The 23,532-nt window shown below is 34.9% G+C and overlaps 1 protein-coding gene and 1 non-coding gene across 2 annotated transcripts; both read right to left on the reverse strand.

The window, feature by feature from the left end:
* Positions 1-615: 615 nt before the first annotated feature.
* LOC149897432 (venom serine protease 34-like) lies at positions 616-22,995 on the reverse strand. The gene is made up of 10 exons (XM_090116236.1): positions 22,874-22,995; positions 7,438-7,509; positions 6,539-6,676; positions 5,982-6,108; positions 5,295-5,398; positions 4,220-4,421; positions 3,725-3,788; positions 2,862-2,995; positions 2,373-2,524; positions 616-1,117 (listed from the first exon to the last, which is right to left on the reverse strand). The coding sequence occupies exons 1-10, from the start codon at positions 22,883-22,885 to the stop codon at positions 941-943; spliced, it is 1,182 nt and encodes a 393-aa protein (XP_089972362.1). The 5' UTR covers positions 22,886-22,995; the 3' UTR covers positions 616-940.
* TRNAC-GCA (transfer RNA cysteine (anticodon GCA)) lies at positions 7,723-7,794 on the reverse strand. The gene has a single exon. It is a non-coding gene; the product is annotated as a tRNA-Cys (tRNA).
* Positions 22,996-23,532: the final 537 nt, after the last annotated feature.

Consider the following 23,532-nt stretch of genomic DNA (forward strand, 5'->3'; position numbering starts at 1 on the left):
ATTGAGCAAAAACAACAGAATAAATAGAAAATTCATAAATATTTTAACAATATTTGCAAGTTCTGTTAAGACATGAAACAATATTTTAAATGCATCTGATTTTATATTGCATACATATAATTGTTAATCAGAAATGAAGACAAAAACAATCAGAACTATTAAATACTTGTCTTATATCTTTGAATCGGCTGTTTTGCCTTCAGTGGGATTTCACTGGATAATAGAAGAGTCTAAAGCAAAATATTTTTTTTGAAAAGTAAGATTTGTTCCTGTAAATACCTAATAATGAATTCTCAATCGAATAATACGTAATAGACTACAACGTTTCAAGCAAGTATTTAGTAGCAGGCCGTATTGCTTTAAATTACATTTAACTGTAATGAACTTGATAATTCAACTTATTTTATGACATGTATTTTTGGAAATTATTTTACTTGATCTATGAATTGTGCTAATTAATGTAATTTTTAATAATTTTTTTTCCCTCAACTATGCTGTGTGCATACAATTAATTGGTTGGCATTTCACCGCAACATGTAATTAAATTTGTGTTTATCGAGGCAAAATTGTCAGCTGTGGTGTGCACCTTATTAAATAAATAAATAAATAAATTCAGTGGGTGCATTTTATGCTATAACAAGTACCTATACGATGGCAACATAGTTTTGTCTGGTATAAATAAATTATGGCAAAATCGTCCTTAAAACAACATTGACTCTCTATATGTATAACACAATACTCAACGGGTGCATAGGCTGTAACAAATAGGTATATAATAGCATAGTTCTGTTTAGTATACATAAATTATGGCAATATCATCTTTAAAACATAACAATTTTTCTTCTATTTAACACAATAATCAGGTGCATTTAATACTATAAAAATAGGTATATAATGGCATAAATAAATTATTGCAATATGACCTTAAAAATTCGATTCTCTATTTAACACAATAATCAGCAGGCGCGGTATAATATATCCAACGTAATATTTGAGTCACTCGTGTATTGACCCCCGGCTGGCCGGCGGACGCGCAGAGGGACCCGGCGCTCACGATACCAGCGTTGTAGAGAATACCTGACCTGGATTCGTAGAGAAGAGGCCCGCCGGAGTCCATCTGGAATAGAGTAGAGTGGTAAGTTGGTTTTGGTAGAGGGGTAGAGCTAATTTTATTTTGGTAATGGGATAGAGCTAATTTTTGTTTTGGTAGAGTGATAGAACTAATTTTGTTTTGGATGAGCGGCAGAGCTTATTTTGTTTTGGTAGAGTGGTAGAGCTTATTTTGCCGTGGTAGAGTGGTAGAGCTAATTTTTTATTTGGTAGAGGGGTAGAGCTATTTATGTCGTGGTAGAGTTGTAGAGATTGTAGAGATTGTTTTGTTAGAGCGGTAGAGGTCATTTTGGGTTAGGAGAATGGAAGACGTAATTTTTTTTTTTGGTATTGTGCTAGAGGAAATTTTGTTTTGTTTTCACAAGCAATCTGTATTCTAACTAGCGTCTAGCTGTGCTATTGTATGATGCTTTAGTGTGGAAAATTTTGTTGTATGGATGAGACATTACATAGAATCAAAATATAGTTATAGTGCTTTAGAAACGTCGAACATAGTCATAGGTTACAAATGACAATTTTTAATAATAAATATGTATTTTAAACTATCATAGTGGAAAACATAAAATGTGATGGAGCTTTTAATTAACAACCTGCAAAGCGTGAAGTCTCAACGACTGTTGGTTATTACACGAGAGCATGAAAATAATGATCCGTCCTAATTCTGCTGATAGAAAATCTACCTTATTTCTATAAAAATACGGATAAGTTTTGTTGTTGTTTAAACTATAGAAAGCTTTATTATAAAGATCTTAAATACCGTTTTTAAATTGTACACAAGGCTAGCGGTGTCTAAGCAAATTTTTTTCTCTATCCTTTATTTTGAAAAAAAAAGATATAGGAAGCGCTAGAGTAGTTGAAGCTTTAATTATATGTTATTTTTTCATATCAAAATATGTACATAGTATTTGTTTTCAGTTGTTGGCTCAAAGTCGTAACTATCATAACGTATTTTGCCAAGTTGCGGCTGGCTTTTATACGTGTTGTAATTGAAATCTATTTCTATGAAACATACCAGTTGCCAAAATAACAGCCAAGGATGGCAGTTTTATTGATACACAAGTAAAGTTAGTTTTAGGTAAATCCTAAAGATGAATGAATGTATGTACGTTTGATACTCTTTCACAAAAAAATTTACTGGACGGATTTTGATGAAATTTTACAGTAATCTAGGTGTATCAGAATAACATAATATGAGCTATAAAAATACTTGATTATGCAACGCGGCGCATAATAAAACATGTACTAATATATTCAGTTTTTACCTGACAAGCGTCTTTTCCAGGGGTATACGTGCAAAGCTGTCGGTCAGTGAGCGAGTTCACTCTTCGACTACAGTCCGCTTGGCTAATCACATCAAGGACCACTTTCTGCAGGATGTCTGGAGTCGGCCCTCCGATGTAAAGGGTTCCCCAACCTGTAAAAAGATATAGATGTCGACTTTGATTTTTTTTTTGTTAAAAAGACAGAGAGAGGGGTCAATTGAAAATCAATGATATTGTAGTTAGTGGCATGTTATTATCTACCTAATTTTTACTTCGTTTTATTTCGTAACTCGATCACATCTAAAAAATGCTGAGTTTGAGCTGAGAGGAAGCGGAATCATGATGAATTATTAAAAAAAAATAACAAATCGTGCTTTATTTATTGTAATAGTAATCTAGAATCTTTAGCAATACTTAGATACATATAAAAAGAGCTTATCTATTTATAAGAGTCAGGAGCAAGAGGAAAGTACACTATTTGGTATTTACCCAATGCAGTAAGCTGATCCCCTGTGAAGTTATACTGTGCATACTTGAATGGCAGACACACAGGGCCGACGAAATCATTAAATGCTATTAGCGTAGCTGTTGTCAAAATCGCTGCATCGTAATCGTAGTTGACACTGAAAAATATAGTAGTACCTATACAGTGTAAATTTATAAAGAATGGAAAAAAATCGATCACGAGGCGGGACTCGAACCCGCATCCGTTCACGCCAATCCGGGGCGGACGCCTGACCAACTCAGCCACCCGTGATCGCATTTTTTTCTATTCTTCATATTTAAAAAGCATTTGAATGCCATAAAACCAAAAATATCAAATTCAGCATTTTTGTTTATTTATTTATTTTTGTTTATCACTACATAGTATAAAACAAAGTCGCTTTCTCTGTCTCTATGTCCCTTTGTATGCTTAAATCTTTAAAACTACGCAACGGATTTGGATGCGGTTTTTTTTAATAGATGATTCAAGAGGAAGGTTTTAGTATATAATTTATTGGGTTTTAGACAAAGCGGGCGAAGCCGCGGGCGGTAAGCTAGTTTAATAATAATTAAACTATATTGAATGGTGATATGGTGATTACGTTTAGATATTTATTTTAACATTCATATGAAATTAACTCGTATTCATAAGCTATTTTGTAAATATGCGAAATAATTGTTTTCAGCCTAAGCTAAAATAGTTGAATAATTATTAAAGTGATCGTTTAACGAAATAGTTTGAGAGCCTCTGACTTACGGATATAGACAATAGACATTAAAGAAAAATGTGATGAATGGAATGAAATTATTAAACAAAAGTACATATAATGAATAATCCATGAAGTACATACGCTGTACGTGATACTTACTTGTTATAATATGGATGTATGTCGATCCTCATTACTCTGTAGCCTTTCGTATATGGTGTTTCCGCTGAAAGGAAATAAATACTTTAACATTTCATTCGTTTACTTAAATAATACTATAATATATATGTGATAGTAATGAGTTAGATTTCTCAAAGACGAGATAAACGAGCAAGAAAAAAAGGTTCTTCTGTGCACGTATTTGTGTAGGTATATGTCGCCGAAACATTGTAAAAATCGTTATGGGCTCTTCACAATGGGCAGCGTTGGACGAGTAGAGGCAATCATGATAATGTAGAGGGCCTAAATGTATATTGTAGGTGCTTATTCATCATATAGGCGATGGCGAATGGCGGCAAACATCGACGATTATTTGGAGGGCCAACGCTGCTTATAATCTTATAATCTAACTTGCAATTTCGACGAACATTCGAAATCGTTGATAAATCCTGTGTTTTTATGCGTATATGTGTGTGTGTGTGTGCACGTGATACTCACTGCCAGTAGATAAATCATGTTCGCCGACAATTACGCCCAAACTGCTAGCGATCTTCCTCTCCACACAATGAGCAGCGGACAGCACGTATCTATTTGATATAATGACACCACCACACATGACATTTGACGAGCCCTGTTCTATGACTGCCACCATCATGGGATACTCGTTGGGTTTTGCGTTTTCACCGCCTACTATACGCGTCTGTAAAAAAGGGTTTGGGTAAAATTGGCGTCGTGAGTAACTTGGATATTTTAAAAGAGCAATATATTATGAGCATAAGTTATTATGGACATAAATCTCTAAACGTATTAGGAACTATAAATATTTGGTTTCGTATTTTTCATTTACCTAGATGATTTACTATAAGATTTAAAAAAAAAATTTTGACGTAATTTAAATTTTGTTGTTTAAGTATTTTTTACGAGATCAGTGTATGCAAAACTACAAGTCCCTTCGCGCTTAGTAAACCCATAGTGGGACACCCTGTATATGTATAAAATACGTAAGGAGGATCAGTTTTATGGTAGAACAAGCAAATTTTAATTATTATGTAAATTATTTCTGTGGCATTATCCAACGCCTTCAAAAGTAAAATTGAAAACTGATAACGATGTATCATTTATATTTAAATAATTATTTAAAATTAAAAGTTAAACAGTGTATTTCTCAGAATTAGAGTCGAATAATTAATGGTTTCTTATTGTTTATTAAAATGACTCAGAAACCCACGAATAATGTTTTTTACACATTTTTTACAGTTTTTTTTTTATTTTGAAGTGACGCAGAAAAGGTTAATTACCTAGTGAATTAAAAAAAACCTAGGCGCCTGCTTTTAATAGTAAAAGTCCAGACCAGTTTGTCAAGAAGTTATGACAATGAAATACATATATAGAAATACTAGCGGTCCGCCCCGGCTTCGCCCGTGGTACATATGAAAAATAGATGTTGGCCGATTCTCAGACTTACCCGATATGCACAGAAAATTTCATGAGAATCGGTCCACCCGTTTCGGAGGAGTATGCAGACTAACATTGTGACACGAGAATTTTATATATAAGAATATAATTTTAATACCGTTTTTTTAACTCCACAGGTGCAAGTTGCACTGGATGCTGGTTCTTGAGCTGTCACTTCGCAAATGAAGTTCCCTCCTTGTGTATTGTAGGTCGTTTCGAGGCCTGGAAAACAGAAAATATATTATTAAAACTCTATATTAAGTAAGATAAATGAAAAAGTATTGTTTTATTAAATTCATGTATATTAAAAAAAGAACTTTTATAGAGGTATAAGCTTTGAACTTAAGAAAGCTTGTTCCCTTTCTTTATTTTACACTTGCCCTTCGTTCCATCTCCGACCGGTTTACCCAGGATAAAATGAAATAAAACAATTTGAAAAATTCTTTCGGTTTTAGATAGCCCATTTATCGACGAATATATTATCACGCAATGACCAATAGGAGCGGAGCAACGAGGAAAACCGCGGAGCACAGCTAGTGCTAAATAAAACATATCCTAACGTTAGTACATATTATTTAATATGTACTACTAACTTTATTTATAGTTATATTATAACTCAATGAGCCTATGTTACGTCCTAATAATTTAGCTATCTATTAGTGCAAAAATCTTTCAAATCGGTCCAGTACTTTTACAGGGTATTCAATACAAACAAAAAAATATTTTCTACTTCTATATATAAGTGTAGAGATCAAGAATCAGGGTTCTATTTCCCCATACATATAAACAATGACGTCATCCTCACCAACACTGATCGTAGACCCTATGGAGACGATATCAAGCAGACCGTTACTGCAGTACCGTTCAGCAGCCACGAACAGCGGGTCTCCAGTTCTGGAGACGAGGATGTGGTCTCCGGAACACATGTACGACTGGAATATGATGAAAAGTAAAAAAATCAGTAAAAATTGCTTATTGAATCTGTACTCTATACTAATATTATAAAGCGATGAGTTTGTTTGTTTGAACGCGCTAATCTCAGGAACTACTGGTCCGATTTGTAAAATTCTTTCAGTGTTAGATAGCCCATTTATCGAGGAAGGCTATAGGCTATGTATCATCACGCTAAGACCAAGCGAAGCGGAGTAATTCCTGGTAAAACTGCGGGGCACAGCTAGTTGGTGATAAATGGTATATCGTAAATCTATGACGATTCAAAAGTACTTCTAGAAGAAGTCTAATTGAATAAATAAATGTTTGAATTTTATAAAGCATGTTTCCTTTTGACCCATATTGCCCCATTTTTAAACATCAAAAACTGGACGAATTCTAAGTAAAACCATACTAATTGTTTAAACTTACATTAGGCATTCTAAGATCGCATTTCATCCTGCAGTTATATCCAACAGGGCAGCGCACCACCCATCTACATATCGAGCCGCGAGCGTAACTGTTTGGGTAGTTTTGGTTGTAGATATAATATTTCTGCCCTAGATATATCTGTAAATATAGTTTAAATTAATAAACACTAAACACGTTTTAATAAGATAACATTCAGCCGATTATTGAAAAGTACAAAGTTTGAATTAAATCTGTCCATCTACAGATAAAGCTTATGACGACGCGGTTGGTGCAGTGGTAAAGTAACTGCCTACTGAGCCGACGGTCCCGGGTTCGATCCCCGGTCAGGGCAAATATTTGTGTGATGAACTCAATTATTTGTTCTTGGGTCTGGGTGTTATTATCTATATATGTATTTATTAAATATTATATTTATCGTCGCCTAGTACCCACAACACAAGCCTTAATTGAGCTTACTGCGGGACTAGGTCGATTTGTGTAATAATGTCCTATAATATTTATTTATTTATTTATTTATTTAAAGGGAGTTAAAAAAGAATTAGTTTATGTTTGAGTTCAGACTGTCTCTCGATGCTAGTTGTTATTGCTGTCGTTGGGTCCCTTTAATAATCCTGGTGAAGGAGTGAGGTTTGCTTGATGGTAAGCGATCACCGCCCATGGACGTTGAGCGCTTTCTTTCATACTTTGGCATAAATAAATATACTTCAAATTTTGCATGAATATTACATGATATTACCACAATATACTGACAGGTCAGGTCAACATAATATAGGCTCTATATGATCACGCCTATACCAATAGGAGCGGAGCAATGCGGGATAAACCGCGGGGCACAACTAGTTAAATGTAAAGTACTTTGGTAAGTATTTTAAAATAAATAAAAAGTGAGAAAAACTTACTTCTTGATCATAATCGCAATTGGGGCTTTGTGCGCGAGCATAGCTGCCAAGCGTCAAGAGAATTGGAATTATCTGGAAATAAAAAAAACTTAATAAAAGAAATGTACATTTTAATTAACTATTGATCGTACCTAAGGTGAATTCGCTTTATAAATGTAAGAACATTTGTTATCGTATTCAAACCATTTCATTTAAAATTTAAGATCTGTTTCTGTGACTAATAAAGGTAAAATACTGATTTTGAACCCAAAAAATAATTTACAAAGTTTATAAAAAGTAATTGACAGGGGACACCCGGATTTGAACCGGGGACCTATCGATCTGCAGTCGATTGCTCTGCCACTGAGCTATATCCCCGATGATAGAACTTTTGAATTGTTTTATTATTTATAACAATTTTCCATAAAGATATATACGAGCTACCTACAGTTACGTTCGTGAAAAATAAAAGAAAACTCCACGAATACGTAAGCGCAAAAATCTACATACACCTACATATTTCGTAAATAACGCTACGTTGTTAGTGTTCAATAGATAAGGATTTTATACAATGTTATAATCTATACTAATATTATAAAGCTGAAGAGTTTGTTTGAACGCGTTAATCTCAGGAACTACTGGTCCTGGCCCATTATCGAGGAAGGCTATAGGCTATATATTATATCATCACGCTAAGACCAACAGGAGCGGAGCAACGCGGGTAAAACCGCGGGGCACAGCTAGTGTTCTATATATGTAAGCTCTAGTCGGCTTTTGTATTCATGAATACGTAAAAAAGCCACATCTATTTCGCACACAGCGCTACGTTGTAAAATTTCAATCGATAAGGTTATGTAATGTTATTAACTTGTAGATGTAAGCTCTTGTTGTCCTGTATAGAATAGAATAGAATATAATATAATAGAAACACCTTTATTCCCAAAAAATGATACAGTACATTAAATAACAGAAAATACTTATAACTTAAAAAGCAAGGTATAACTGGGTAGAACAATATGTGAAGACGTAATAATATTATATTATATCTGTATCACCTCAAGGAAAGGGATTACTGAGTACTGACTCAGCATGAATGTTACAGCTGAGGCTGTCTGGCTGTAACGCTTTTATTCTGTCAGCAGTATATGTGGATTGCTTGTTTAGAACTAAGATAATAGAATAAGCTGGTATACAGTTAAAAAAAAAGTGTAGTATCGCATGATCCTGAACGCTGATAATAAAATGAGATGTGTTTTAATATGAACTAAATGCATCAATAACTATTTTCTCGAGCGAAACAACTATAGTTTTAGTGTGTGTCGGTATCTCTGTAGCATGCAAACGAATATTAGGGTGAAGTGCTTTTCTTCTCGAAAGTGAATCCTGAATCATTTAATCATCAGCTTATTCCTGTTTGATGAAGAAATCATAAGAACAAATCACCTAAAAATTTAACTAAGTACTTAAATGAAAATAATAATGTTTCCTTTATGTATCCTCGAATTATTTTATTTTGTTAACTTATAGCCCTAAATTTAACGTGTGACACGTTACGTGTCCATCTTCTTACTCATTTATATTTTTGGATATAATGAGATGTTTTATAGTTTATCTTTGTGATCTATTTTTCATAAGACATAGAAAACTGTCTCGTTTACTTCCTTACAAATGTACGAAAATCAATCTTCGTTTTTCACTCCCTATAATGTAAAGCGTACCTATGTTCTATTGTTTTTCTCAAGGTAAGTAACAAGTTCATGAACACTTTTTAGCAAAAACTTCACAAAATTTGCATATTGTAACAGAGAAACATGTGCAAATATTGTAACATGAAAGACTCTATATTTTAAGCAAATAATTATTTATTGAATATTTTTAAAGTATTGTTCAGAAAGTGAACGACATCAACAATTAAAATATTGGATAATCAATTAGTTCTGACTTTATTATAATCTTATTTAGAGCAATCACCGATAATCATTAAAATAATTAAAGATAATTATTTCATTAATTTCGATACTATGTAAAAAAGGTAAACAATTCATTCTAGTAGTTATAACTAGTTTACTAATTAGTAGGTAGGTACCTAATTAAAAAAAATGGGTTCATAACTTTTATATTAATACAATAAAAGCAGGAGACAATGCTAAATGTTCTAATCTACATTTAAAAATGATAATTGCGTACAATGTTTTAATTTAACAAATCTGAAGAGTGTTTGTTTCTTTGAACGCGCTAATTTCAAGAACTTGGGACTGATTTCAAAAAATTCCTTCTTTAGAGCTAGAGGCTATGCGAGTGCTAAAGGCTGTATATTATGTCATATTATGTGCCACGTTCAAAGCCTCCGAAGCCGGCCCCGGCCACTAGTGGACTACGTATACAATAAAATTATTTTAGCGTGGTAACTAATCATAAATATAGTAAACAAATAAAGATGTAATCGATATTTTCTTCGAAATATCTTATCGATGAGAAAGTGGTTATACAACCGGAAAGATATCGTATTTAATAATATTAACACTAAATATATTTTGTGTAAAATATAGAATATGTATGTAATTGTTTTGTTTTTCAAAACATTCGATGCTTAGAAGTATACTTTACACTCAATTATTATGAAATGTGGGATTGTGCTTCTGGGAAAATTCTTCTTTAATTCTTATACAGGGTGTCCCAAAAAGTAGTGATATACTGAAGCTGGGAGGTAGAGGACTTAGAGGGCTATCCGAATCACCCCCATGTGTGTTATGCGATTTTTCGTATTTTCGGAGTTATTACATTTTTTTCAATTTTTCATCTATCGCCGAGTACGATGAGATTTTTATTTATGGTGACGTGAATTATTGCGCTAGATGCTTAGATTAAGGATTGGTCTCCGCGCGCGCGCTACGACTAGATACCGCCCCACCTAAAAACAATAGCTCTGTGAGTGCGGCAACTCTTTTCTGTAGTGTGTGTTAGGCAATTTGTAAAGACGCTAGTGTGTGTGAAGAATTGGGCTGCCAGCTACATAAATTTTACCTCATAAATGGGAAATCTGGCATCTTGGAAAGAAGTTTGAAAAATATTTTTTTCATCCTGACCTGGCCGGGAATCGAATCCATGAACATGTGACTCAAATCCACTTGCGACGCTACTATACTATAGTCACAAAGGTTGTTTAAAAGTAAAAAAGCGGAAATAAAAAAAAAAACATATTATATGAGTCAGTTAAACATGGTTAAACAGAAATAAATTATTGTATTATACTTTTTTTATACATGTGTTAGTAATAGTATTGAAAAAAAAAGTTCAAATTATTGCTAAAATATTTCCTCAACCACGTGTATTTTTTTGGATATGCAATACGGCAACACTGAATGGCGTCGTATTTTCGTAGAAAAATTTTTCGAAGTAAAGGAGAAATTTCGAATAATACGATACTTAGTGATGGTACGTGATCCCAGTGTCTTTCTTATTTTTTGATGTATTATTTTTAAATAGTTTTATGACACAAATAGGCATTTTACTTCAGATTTTGTTCAAAATCTTTATAAATTATCGGTTCACCCTCTCCACACAATGCTTGTGACACGACTGGCTTGGGTACGCCGAATTCGGCGTACTTTAAGTTGCCGCATTTTTCAAGTACGCCGGCGGTATCTAGTCGTAGCGCGCGCGCGGAGACCAATCTATAATCTAAGGCTAGATGCTTGTTTTTTTTTTGTGTGCTAAGCTGAAAAATAGGCCAATTCAGTATGGTAACATTTACTATCGTTAGATCTTCGAATGGAATAAAAAAAAGAATTAAATGCTATGAAAGATAAAATTACCCAGTATGTTCATAACTTCAAGGGCCCATAAAAAAATAAAATCACATAAAAAAGGTTTTCCATTTGGCTTTTAAAAACTTGCTCTATCGATCAGGTAGCTACCCTAAAAATTTCATTTTATTATTCTGAACGCTTCAATCGAAAACTTGAAATCTAAATGTGGTAAGTGCAAAATTTTTATTAACATGATGATTATTAAAACCAATAAATAGGTGTTTAAAAATGAATTTTTTTAAATAGCCCCGCTGTTGCTCAATGCAAGTGCGACATCACCGTAAAAAGTTGTCTTTTTAATGTCTGAATGCTCTTTTATCATTTTTAATGGTTTCTTCTGCTACTATGAATTTCCGGGTTATTTCGTCAAAATTGTGGCAGTCTCTCGTCTTTGTAGTATCCCCACGGAAAAAATTCAATAGGGTTTATGTCCGGAGACCGTGGAGGCCAGGCTAAAGGGCAAAAATACCCTGAAAGATGGATTGGTCGTTGCAGCCTGCGCATGCGCCGGTGACGCCTGCTTTAAAGCCTGGCCTCCACGGTCCCTCGAATAAACCCCATTGATTTTTTTTCAATGGGGATACTAAAAAGACCTCGGCTACTTGAGAGAATGCCCCAATTTGGACGAAATAACCCGGAAATTCATAGTAGCAGAAGAAACCATTAAAAATGATAAAAAAGCATTCAGACATTTAAAAGACAACTTTTTACGGTGATGTCGCACTTGCACTGAGCAACAGCGGGGCTATTTAAAAAAATTCTGGTAATTAAACACCTATTTATTGGTTTTAATGATCATCATGTTAATAAAAATTTTGCACTTACCACATTTAGATTTCAATTTTTCGATTGAAGCCTTCAGAATAATAAAATGAAATTTTTATGGTGGCTACCTGATCGATAGAGCAAGTTTTTTGTTGTATGTAAGTAATATTAATTATTATAATGTGGGTACTTGGATATACTTTATAAAAATGTAATGTCACTTGTTCATTATAATAAAAGAGTTAAACACAACATGGTGTCAGGTGTGAAAATAATTGCAAATTAAGTGAATAATTAGTATATACAAATGAGATATTGTTCATTAAAAAAGTTAATAAGTATTTGTGAACATGGCAAAGAGTGATAAAGATTTAAGTTGCATCAATAATGCGATACAACAGCCAGCGGCAATGTTAAGTCATGGCAATATGTCGGAGAATTGGCGAGATTGGAAGAAATGTTTTGATTGGTATTTAATTGCATCTGGAAGAGAAAATGCCCCTGGACGTGAGAAGTGTGCTTTATTTTTACATTCAATTGGTAAATGTGGACGTGAAATATATGAAGAACTCGATTTTCAAAGTAGTGAGATTAACAAATATGACGTATTATGTTTGAAGTTTCAAGAACGTTTAGACCCGAAGAAGAATATTAATTACGAGCGTCATTTGTTTTTCGAGTGTTATCAAAACGCAGATGAATCTTTCGAATGTTATTTTGCACGTTTAAAAATACAAAGTAAAGTGTGTTCATTTGGGCAACTAAGAGATAGCCTCATTTTAACGCAGTTAATACGAGGAATACGAGATGCACAGTTAAGGGAGCGTCTTTTAAGAAAAAAGGATTTGGAATTGAATGACGCAGAATCGTGGTGTCGAGCGGCGGAGGCTGCGTGTCATCAAGCGGGCCGAGTCGACGCGCCCGCGCCGCCTGCTAATAAAATTGTAATTGATACACAAATTCCGGGAAGTTCATCGAGTTGTATGAATGAAGTGAGGAGTGCGCGTTCAATGGTCGGTCGTGACGTCGAGGTGGAGGCGGTGAGTTCGCGCGGCGCGCGAGCGAGGGCGAGCGGCGGCTGGCACGGGCCCGCCTGGCCGGCGCGGCCGCAGCGCGCGCTTGCCGCGCCGCAGCATCAAGGTCATCAGGTGCGGCGTACGCGTCCGAAGTGCGCCTATTGTGATCGTATGCATCAATATAATAAGTGTCCCGCTTTTAACGTTAGTTGTTATAGATGTGATAAACGTGGACATTTTGCAAAGTGTTGTAGGTATAGTGCGGTATCGTTACGCGAAGTGAATCGTTCGACCCCGCCGTCAGAGGGTTCAGGTGAGGAATATATAATAAACGGTATTGAAATAAACACGATAGACGGACACGCTTGGTTCGATTATGTTTATGTAAATGGCAAAGCGGTGATGTTTAAGTTAGATAGTGGAGCCGATGTTTGTGTAATGTCATTGTCTAGCTATTTATCGTCAGGATTTAGTAAAAGAGATTTATTGAAAACTAATGTAATTCTTAAAGAGGTGAGTAAAAATAAATTAAGTGTTATTGGTTACTTTATGGCCTCGATTACATATAAGTCTTTAAAAATACATGAAAAAATATTTGTTTTAAATCTAAATTGCAGTAACTTGTTATCGAGAGATGCTTGTGTCAAATTAAATATGATTATGAGAATTAATGAGATAAAAAATTGTAATATAGACTTTTTCGTGCAATATAAATCTGTGTTTGAAGGAATAGGAGAATTACCAGGTTTTCATAGAATTATTGTAGACGAGAGGGTTCCTCCCGTAGTACGGAGTGCAAGAAAAATACCTATTAAATTAAGACCTAAGTTAAAGGAGGAGCTCAATCGCTTACAACAGCTTAACATTATAATGCCTGTTAGTGAACCCACCGATTGGGTGTCAAATATAGTATTAGTGGAAAAACCGGATGGTAAATTACGCATATGTTTAGACCCTAAGTTTTTAAATGAGGCAATTAAAAGATGTCATTTTCAATTGCCTACGCTTGATGAAATAATTGCAAATTTGTCTGGAGCTAATTATTTTTCCGTTTTGGACGCTAGTAAAGGATTTTATATGTTAAAATTGGATTATGATAGTTCTAAGCTATGTACTTTTGCAACACCTTTCGGGAGATATAGATTTTTACGATTGCCTTTCGGAATTAGTAGTGCGTGTGAGGTTTTTCATAGTGTAATGCATAGATTGTTTGCATGTGAAGGCGTTGAAACGTACGTCGACGATGTGTTGGTGTACGGTAAGACAAAAGAGGAGCATGACGAGCGGTTACATAAGGTGCTGCAGTGTGCTGTGGCAAATGGGGTAAGGTTCAACCGGGATAAATGTAAATTTGGGGTGAGAGAAGTTAAATTCCTAGGGCATATTTTTAATTCAAATGGGATTAAGCCGGATCCAGATAGAATTCGTGTAATAAGAGACATGAGTATACCTGTAAACAGAAAAGAGTTAGAGAGGTTTTTAGGGATGTCCAATTATGTATCTCGATTTATTCCTAATTATGCTAAATTAGTGGAACCGTTGAGATCATTACTAAAAAATAATGTACAATTCGATTGGCACGAAATACATACTAAAGCTTATAATAAAATTAAAACGTCCTTAATGAATGCGCCTTCTTTGAGATTTTATGATCCAAATAAACAAGTTACCGTCTCCGTCGATGCGAGTGCGTTCGGTCTCGGAGCGTGTTTGCTGCAAGAGGGGCGGCCCGTGGCGTTCGCGGCGCGCGCTTTAACACCTGCCGAGAGTCGCTGGGCGCAAATAGAGAAGGAGATGTTGGCGATAGTATATGGGTGTTCGAAATTCCATCAATTTGTTTATGGACATACTAACGTTATAGTGGAAAGCGATCACAAACCTTTAGAATCTATTTTCAAAAAACCACTGAATGATATACCTATTAGGTTGCAAAGACTGTTATTAAAATTACAACGATATTCGTTAAATGTATGTTATGTTCCAGGCAAACTCATGTTTATAGCGGACACATTGTCGAGAACTAAATTAGATAATTTACATAGTACTGAAGATAAAATTCAAAAGGATGTGGAAGGACATGTGAATCTTATTATTCAAAATACCGGTTTCAGTGATGAAAAACTGAAGTTAGTGGAGAATGAGACTAGGAATGATGTGGGGCTCTGCAAAGCGATGGATTATTATAAAACTGGTTGGCCTCACACGAAAGCGTTGTTAGATGGAAGCGCGAAGGTGTATTGGGATATAAGAGATGAATTTCACGTTATTAAAAATATAGCGTTCAAAAATCACAGAGTAATTATACCAACGAGTCTTAGAAAAGAAATGATTAATAGAATTCACGAGGGCCATCTAGGTATCGATAAGTGTAAAAACCGAGCTCGCGACGTGATGTGGTGGCCGGGCATGTCGGCGGACATCGAGCGGGCCGTGCGGCGCTGCGGCGTGTGCGCACAGCACCGCGCCGAGCAGCCGCGCGAGCCGCTGCTGCCGCACCCGCAACCGGACACTCCGTGGGAAGTGCTAGCCGCTGACATTTTTCAGATTAAAAATAAATATTTCATTTTGGTCGTAGACTACTATTCGAAATACGTGGAGGTCGCTTCATTGAGAGATATTACCTCCGGTTCGGTAATTAAACAGTTAAAGGATATGTTTTCTCGTCACGGTATCCCGAAGCGGTTAATTTCGGACAACGGTCTGCAGTTTACATCTGGGGAGTTTAAGAATTTCAGTGAGGCTTGGGGATTTCGACATGTAACGAGTTCGCCTTATTATCCCCGATCTAATGGTTTAGCCGAACGTAACGTACAAACTGTTAAAAAATTATTAATTAAAGCCGAACAGGACGGCACAGATCCGTATCTAGCTTTATTAAATTTTAGAAATACGCCTATATCAGGGGAGATTTATTCATCGGCTCAGCTTTTGATGGGTAGGCGTTTAAATACTAGGCTACCTGTTTGTTCGAATCTTTTAAGACCGAAGCTTCCTTCCAGAGGGAAAGTAGCAATAAAACGTGCAGAAAAAACTAAAAAATCGAGCTCGTTCTACAATCAGCATACGCGAAAATTAAAGCCGTTAAATAACAATGATTTTGTACGTATTCGTGATGGGCAGGGAATGAGTCACAGCCGCTGGGTGCCGGCGCGCGTGGAGGGTCCGGCCGCGGAGCCGCGATCGTACTGGGTGCGCACGCCGGACGGCGCACGGTATAGGAGGAATAGGCAGCAAATTATTAAGACTGGCGTCGATCAGAACGAGCCTGTTTTAAATAAAAGTAAGAAACCTGATTATAGGCGTCCTATCGGCGATTATGATGATTTTGATGAAAGTTATGTCCAAAATAACAAGATTAATTCTTCTCCTACTGAGGTGTCGCAAAATACAAAATTTTATTGTACTCGTTCTGGAAGAGTAGTGCGTCCTCCAGACAGATTTCTTTATTAACTATATATGTAATTAATGTTTTAGTTTAATATCTATACTAATATTATAAAGAGGAAAAGTTTGTAAGTATGTATGTAAGTATGTATGTATGTATGTATGGTTTTCACGCAAAAACTACTGGACCGATTTAAAAAATTCTTTCACCATTAGAAAGCTGCATCTTTACTGAGCAACATAGGCTATATTGCATTTTCAAAAAAATTAGAGATCCTTACCAAAAATGCAATAATGTAACCCAAGGTGTAAAAAAATCCTCAATAAAACTTCTGTCATCGCGTGCGCTGCGGAATCTATTGAAGATAGAACAAAAAAATGTTCTACAGTATTATAGAATGGATCAATATCTACAAGAAAGTCCGCGATACCATATGTCTATCTTCAGTAGTTATGTTACTACAACAACTTTTTTACGTTTTCAAAGTAAATAGAAGTGCCGACAGTAATCAAACCATGTTATCCATACACATATATTAATCCTTATCCCATTAAATGATGTTTTATTACAGACTGTTTCATTACCAGCAAAATACTTTTTAAATGAAAAGAATTGGATATTCCATTCAAAAGATATAACGAATTTGAAAGTGTCAATCTACAGAAAATAGTAGGTATACTGTTCGAGCAGGCCGTAGTGCGGGGGTCACGGAGGAATTCTACCAATATGCGTCTTGACGGAACACAGTGGGGTTTTGGTCGGTAGGAATCCGAGATAACCCACGGCCCCTCCCCTGGAGGCCGTGGGTATCTATGAAAGATTTCCCCACTAAAACAAAAAAAAAAGGCCGTAGTGCGGGACGGGGTAAAGGTGATTTTCATGTGATTAAAAATTAAACCTATAGTCCGACCTATAGTAGACTTTTCACTGTAACGATATCGCTATCTATGCGGGTGAAACCGCAGGGCATTGCTAGTGTAACAATAAAAAAAAAAAAAAAAAATAGTATCGGATGATGTAGTATAGGAATATGTGTATATCGAATGTTCTACTATTGTTTGACTTTTGTGTTAAAGTATTTAAAGGTTAAGTGCGAGTAATGTGTTAAATTTATGATTGAATGGTTATCATTAAATTTTGTTTAATGTTACTAGCTGAGATGATTTATAATTAATGTCTATAGAATATCATCATACATGATGTTATGTTTTGCACTAATGGATAGATATAGATTATTGCAAACTAATTGATTGTTTAGCTAAACTTACTGTAATGAATGTACGTACTCTATTGCTTAAGTGTATATAAGGTTCATTGTAAAATTAGTATCGTTCGTCAGCAAATTATTTTATTATCCTTGTGTTATATCTTATTGAAAGGGGAAGATGTTGTATGTAAGTAATATTAATTATTATAATGTGGGTACTTGGATATACTTTATAAAAATGTAATGTCACTTGTTCATTATAATAAAAGAGTTAAACACAACAAAATAAAAGAGTTAAAAGCCAAATGGAAAACCTTTTTTATGTGATTTTATTTTTTTATGGGCCCTTGAAGTTATGAACATACTGGGTAATTTTATCTTTCTTGGCATTTAATTCTTTTTTTTATTCCATTCGAAGATCTAACGATAGTAAATGTTACCATACTGAATTGGCCTATCTTTCAGCTTAGCACACAAAAAAAAATCAAGCATCTTGCGCAATAATTCACGTCACCATAAATAAAAATCTCATCGTACTCGGCGATAGATGAAAAATTGAAAAAAATGTAATAACTCCGAAAATACGAAAAATCGCATAACACACATGGGGGTGATTCGGATAGCCCTCTTGGTCTTCTACCTCCCAGCTTCCGTTCATCACTACTTTTTGGGACACCCTGTATAAACAAATTTAAAAAATATATATCAAAAGAGATGATTATAATCAGTGGCGGCCTTAGGGGGTGGCGAACGGGGCAATCGCCCGGGGCCTCGCTCTTGCAGGGGCCTCGCGCAACAAGCAACAACCCACCCAAGCAAATTTAAAAAAATGAAAATGTGTGCGTGTACTGAGTATGTTCATGCGTGTGTATGAAGGAAACGACGATATTATATCGGTGCTGAAATACATAATAGAAAACAAATTAACTGAAGTTTACCCCACTATCGAAATAGTCCTGAGAATTATTGCCACCACACCTGTGACAGTTGCGTCTGCTGAAAGGAGTTTTTCGAGGCTTAAAATTATTAAAACATAATATTTGAGGAATTCGATGACACAAGATCGGCTTTCAGCCCTTGCTATTCTTTCAATGTAAATGACGTAGCTCATTCGTTGGATTATTGTGCTTTAATTAAAGATTTTAGCCTTAGGAAAAGCCGCAAATATCAATTTTAAAATTTATCATCTCTGTATTTGTTAATTTGGTAAATCTTTCTATGTATAAATATACAGGGTGTCCCAAAAAGTAGTGATGAACGAAAGCTGGGAGGTAGAGGACCAAGAGGGCTATCCCAATCACCCCCATGTGTGTTATGCGATTTTTCGTATTTTCGGAGTTATTACATTTTTTTCAATTTTTCATCTATCGCCGAGTACGATGAGATTTTTATTTATGGTGACGTGAATTATTGCGCTAGATTCTCTCAAGTAGCCGAGGTTTTTTTAGTATCCCAATTAAAACAAATCAATGGGGTTTAGGTCGAGGGACCGTGGAGGCCAGGCTTCAAAGCAGGCATCACCGGCGCATGCGCAGGCTGCAACGACCAATCCATCTTTCAGGGTATCTTTGACCTTTAGCCTGGCCTCTACGGTCCCCGGACATAAACCCTATTGATTTTTTCCGTGGGGATACTACATAGACGAGAGACTACCACAATTTGGACGAAATAACCCGGAAATTCATAGTAGCAGAAGAAACCATTAAAAATGATAAAAGAGCATTCAGACATTAAAAAGACAACTTTTTACGGTGATGTCGCACTTGCATTGAGCAACAGCGGGGCTATTTTAAAAAAATTCTGGTAATTTAACACCTATTTATTGGTTTTAATGATCATCATGTTAATAAAAATTTTCCACTTACCACATTTAGATTTCAATTTTTCGATTGAAGCCTTCAGAATAATAAAATGAAATTTTTAGGGTAGCTACCTGATCGATAGAGCAAGTTTTTAAAAGCCAAATGAAAAACCTTTTTAATGTTATTTTATTTTTTTATGGGCCTTTGAAGTTATGAACATACTGGGTAATTTTATCTTTCTTGGCATTTAATTCTTTTTTTATTCCATTCGAAGATCTAACGATAGTAAATGTTGCCATACTGAATTGGCCTATCTTTCTTTAATTGGCTTATCAGCTTAGCACACAAAAAAAATCAAGCATATAGCGCAATAATTCACGTCACCATAAATAAAAATCTCATCGTACTCAGCTATAGATGAAAAATTGAAAAAAATGTAATAACTCCGAAAATACGAAAAATCGCATAACACATATGGGGGTGATTCGGATAGCCCTCTTGGTCCTCTACCTCCCAGTTTTCGTTCATCACTACTTTTTGGGACACCCTGTATATTTATACATAGAAAGATTTACCAAATTAGCAAATACAGAGATGATAAATTTTAAAATTGATATTTGCGGCTTTTCCTAAGGCTAAAATCTTTAATTAAAGCACAATAATCCAACGAATGAGCTACGTCATTTACATTGAAAGAATAGCAAGGGCAAAATGTCGGCCTCCTAAAGTTAGGGGACTTTTTAACGTTTAGTTGACCCCTAATGGCTGGTGAAACAGAAACCATCTTTTAACGGTCCCCTAAGCATGTTTAGGGGATCCCATAAACTTAGGGGATGTTGGTGAAAACGGGCATAAGTCCTCTACCTCCCAGCTTCAGTATATCACTACTTTTTGGGACACCCTGTATAAATATTTTAAAACTCAAATTTTATTCATTTGTATAACTTTATCATTTCTCCTCAAACATGACAAATACCTAAACCAAACAACCAGACCTACTTTCGCATCACATACATTTCACAAAGAGCAAAGGGCCTCGCAAAGGGCCTGCCGCCCGGAGCCTCGCAATGGGTAAGGCCGCCGCTGATTATAATAATAATGCTGAAACGATAATAATCAAAATAAATATTGATAATAAATTATTTTATCAATCTAGATCTGTATCAAAAATAAATGACGCGAATCGATAAAATAATAGAACATAATAATTGATGTATCTAATAAACCATATTTTTTAATGTGTGTCATAATATTTTGAAACAAAAATAATTCAGGTATTTGTAAAAATTCGTAATAATATTCTTTCTGAATCAAAAGATCGCACAGATAATATACTACAATGTAATAATGAATGGATTGACCGATTTACATGAATTTTATAGCTGGCCTTAGCTGTAAAAGCATTCATTATATTAGAATTGAATTCAAGTTGATACATTTCGGAGATAGGTTGTAGAGACAAAAAAATCATTTCCCGCCAAAATATGAATTGATTTTTATAAGCTTCGAGTTTAATTTATAATGTTGCAATGTCAATTCGCAATTTTTCACGCACTCCTGTATTTTTCAGTAATTCAATATCTTTACAGCTAATTTACATAGTATTACTTCATAAAAACATTCTTTATAATATTGACTTTTATTATTAGCATAACAATACAATTGATGTAATTTATTACTAATATTATACATCTGTGTAAACTTGAAATGACGATGATCAATAATATGTTTTTTTAGCTGTGGATAAGCAAATTTCGTTAGGTCGCGGAAGAATTCTAACCAATACCCGCGGCCCCATCATTAAAGCGGCTCGACGGAACACAGTGGGGTTTTAGTCTTCGGCTCCTTCCCCGGGGGCCGTGGGTATCTTTGGAAGATTTCCCCACTATAAAAAAAGGTCCTTCACTTTGAGTATGAAGAGCTTTTTAAAACGTTTTTGGTATTTTAATTTTTGATATTAGTATGCCATAAAATGAAGTTATGATTTCCGACATCGAGATCTCATAAGACCTACACATATACAGAGTGTCCCACTATTGTAGGGTTGTTGAGGATTCCTCTTCCGCTTCCGCATAATGCGGAAGTTCCGCAATATTTTGGGTCCCTCAACCGTTACCGCATCCTCAAAAATAAAAATAAAAAATTCCTCTTCCGCTATCGCTTCCTCAAAATTTTGAGGAAATTTATGAGGACGCCGTATCTATGGCAACGCACTCGTTACGCGCAGCGCTATGCCAGGCCGATTCGATCGGGTGGCGAATTTACAAAGCCTATACCTATGTATAGGTACTTTTTGAGTCACGAGTCGGACTCTAATAGATGAGCTTTTGTTTATGCATATTAACTCGACAAAACCTAATCTATCTAAATAAAAAAGTGACTCGACTTGATTATAATTTCCTATCATCCTCATCCTCATCCTCATAATCACTTCCTCAACAACCCAACACTATTGGTATACTAAGCGCAAAGGGACTTGTAGTTTTGCATACACTGATCACGTAAAAAATACTTAAACAACAAAATTACGTCAAAATTTTTTGCTAAATTTTTCCTGAAAATCCATGTTTTCTTCTCTAGCTTCGTGCAGCCGGCATATAACGCTTCGCTAATGTGCATTTTGTCTATGAAAACATAATCTTAAACGATAGGTCACGTGCGGGTGGCAAAGTTGGGCGGGTTGCTTGTTAGGGGTGTACACACAAGAGTTTTAAGAATTCATCTATTTGAAAAAAAATATGCATCTGGAATTTTATAAGTATTTTTTACGTACTCAGCGTATGCAAAACTCCCACCATTGAGCTCCATTGAGCTTAGAATACCGCCGATGGGACACCTGTATACATAGAATTGAAAAACATAACCATCTTTATTTCGCAATCGGGTTATTAAGTTACAATGGAAATTTTGAAACTATTTTGTCGGAAATTTTCTACATTTTGAGCATCTATCAGTCTCAGATCATCTATAGTTTATGTATTCGACTTTATGTATTTTTATTTAATGTCTCAAAGGGAATAAAACTGAAAAGAAGATATTGTCAGTTTTTTTTTTTCGGAATAAATTACTTTTGAATAATAGTTTATTGAATATAATATAGGTACAAAATGAATGCTGCTCTACATTGACGATAACTATTTGTTGGATATTTCTTTCTTTCTGTATTTTGACGATTAAAAAATCTATAATAAGTGAACTAATAAATAAATGTTTTAAGTCTAAATTAGAATGATCCTTTATCGATGATGGGATACTATAGTATATCTACCGGGGTTCGATCCCGGCGGTCTCCATTAAATAAATCTCAAAAAATCGCACGCAAAATATTTTTTATTATTATAACTACATTCTACAATTACATCTATTTCTATATTGCATTTTTCATAAAGTACAAAACAATTAAAAAAATGTTAATCGCTTTCTGTCTTTTTCTAAATTTAAATATTTTTTTTTGATAATTCGAATTTACTTACCAGATTCATCATGCATATAGAATTAATTCCACATATATCACCTCCTTGTATCCAATCGCGAATTAAAACAAAAAAAAATCAAAACGTCAGTTTCCCCGCCAAATAGCGAGTCGTGTGAGAGATGGCACGCTATTAATTGTTTTATATCCATCATTTACACATCAACTGATAACAGAAGCGGCACTAATCTATGCTATAAGGCCTGGCGATAATAAGCAAATTATTCAGACATATTTGTCATTATTCGTGTCGCAAATACTTGGTTGTACAATTGTTTTGTACCTACGTAATTCATAATATCAGAAGTAAATACGTTCGGTATAATAGGTAAATAATTGATGAGTTTTGTAACTTATCAGTAATTAGTTATTTTTTATAACATCTTATTGTTGGAAAGTACTCAAAGCAAGAAGTGGTAATAATATGTGTAATTAATATGTGTTAAATAAGAAATACTCATTAAATTCATTGATATAGACTGATATTTATTATATATATATAATAAGTAGGTACAACTTGATGATGCTACAATACCTGAAAACACGAACGGATTCGAACTCTACAATTGCATTGTGTGATACAAATTTTTGCCATTTTAACTAATAACTTAAAAACTACGAGAGAACTCGTTCTTTCAGGAGCTCTATTGACGTCATAAT

Source organism: Colias eurytheme, chromosome 25, assembly GCF_061535395.1.
Source record: "Colias eurytheme isolate Ceu_HAF_F1 chromosome 25, ilColEury1 Martin Lab GWU primary, whole genome shotgun sequence".
NCBI lineage: Eukaryota > Metazoa > Arthropoda > Insecta > Lepidoptera > Pieridae > Colias > Colias eurytheme.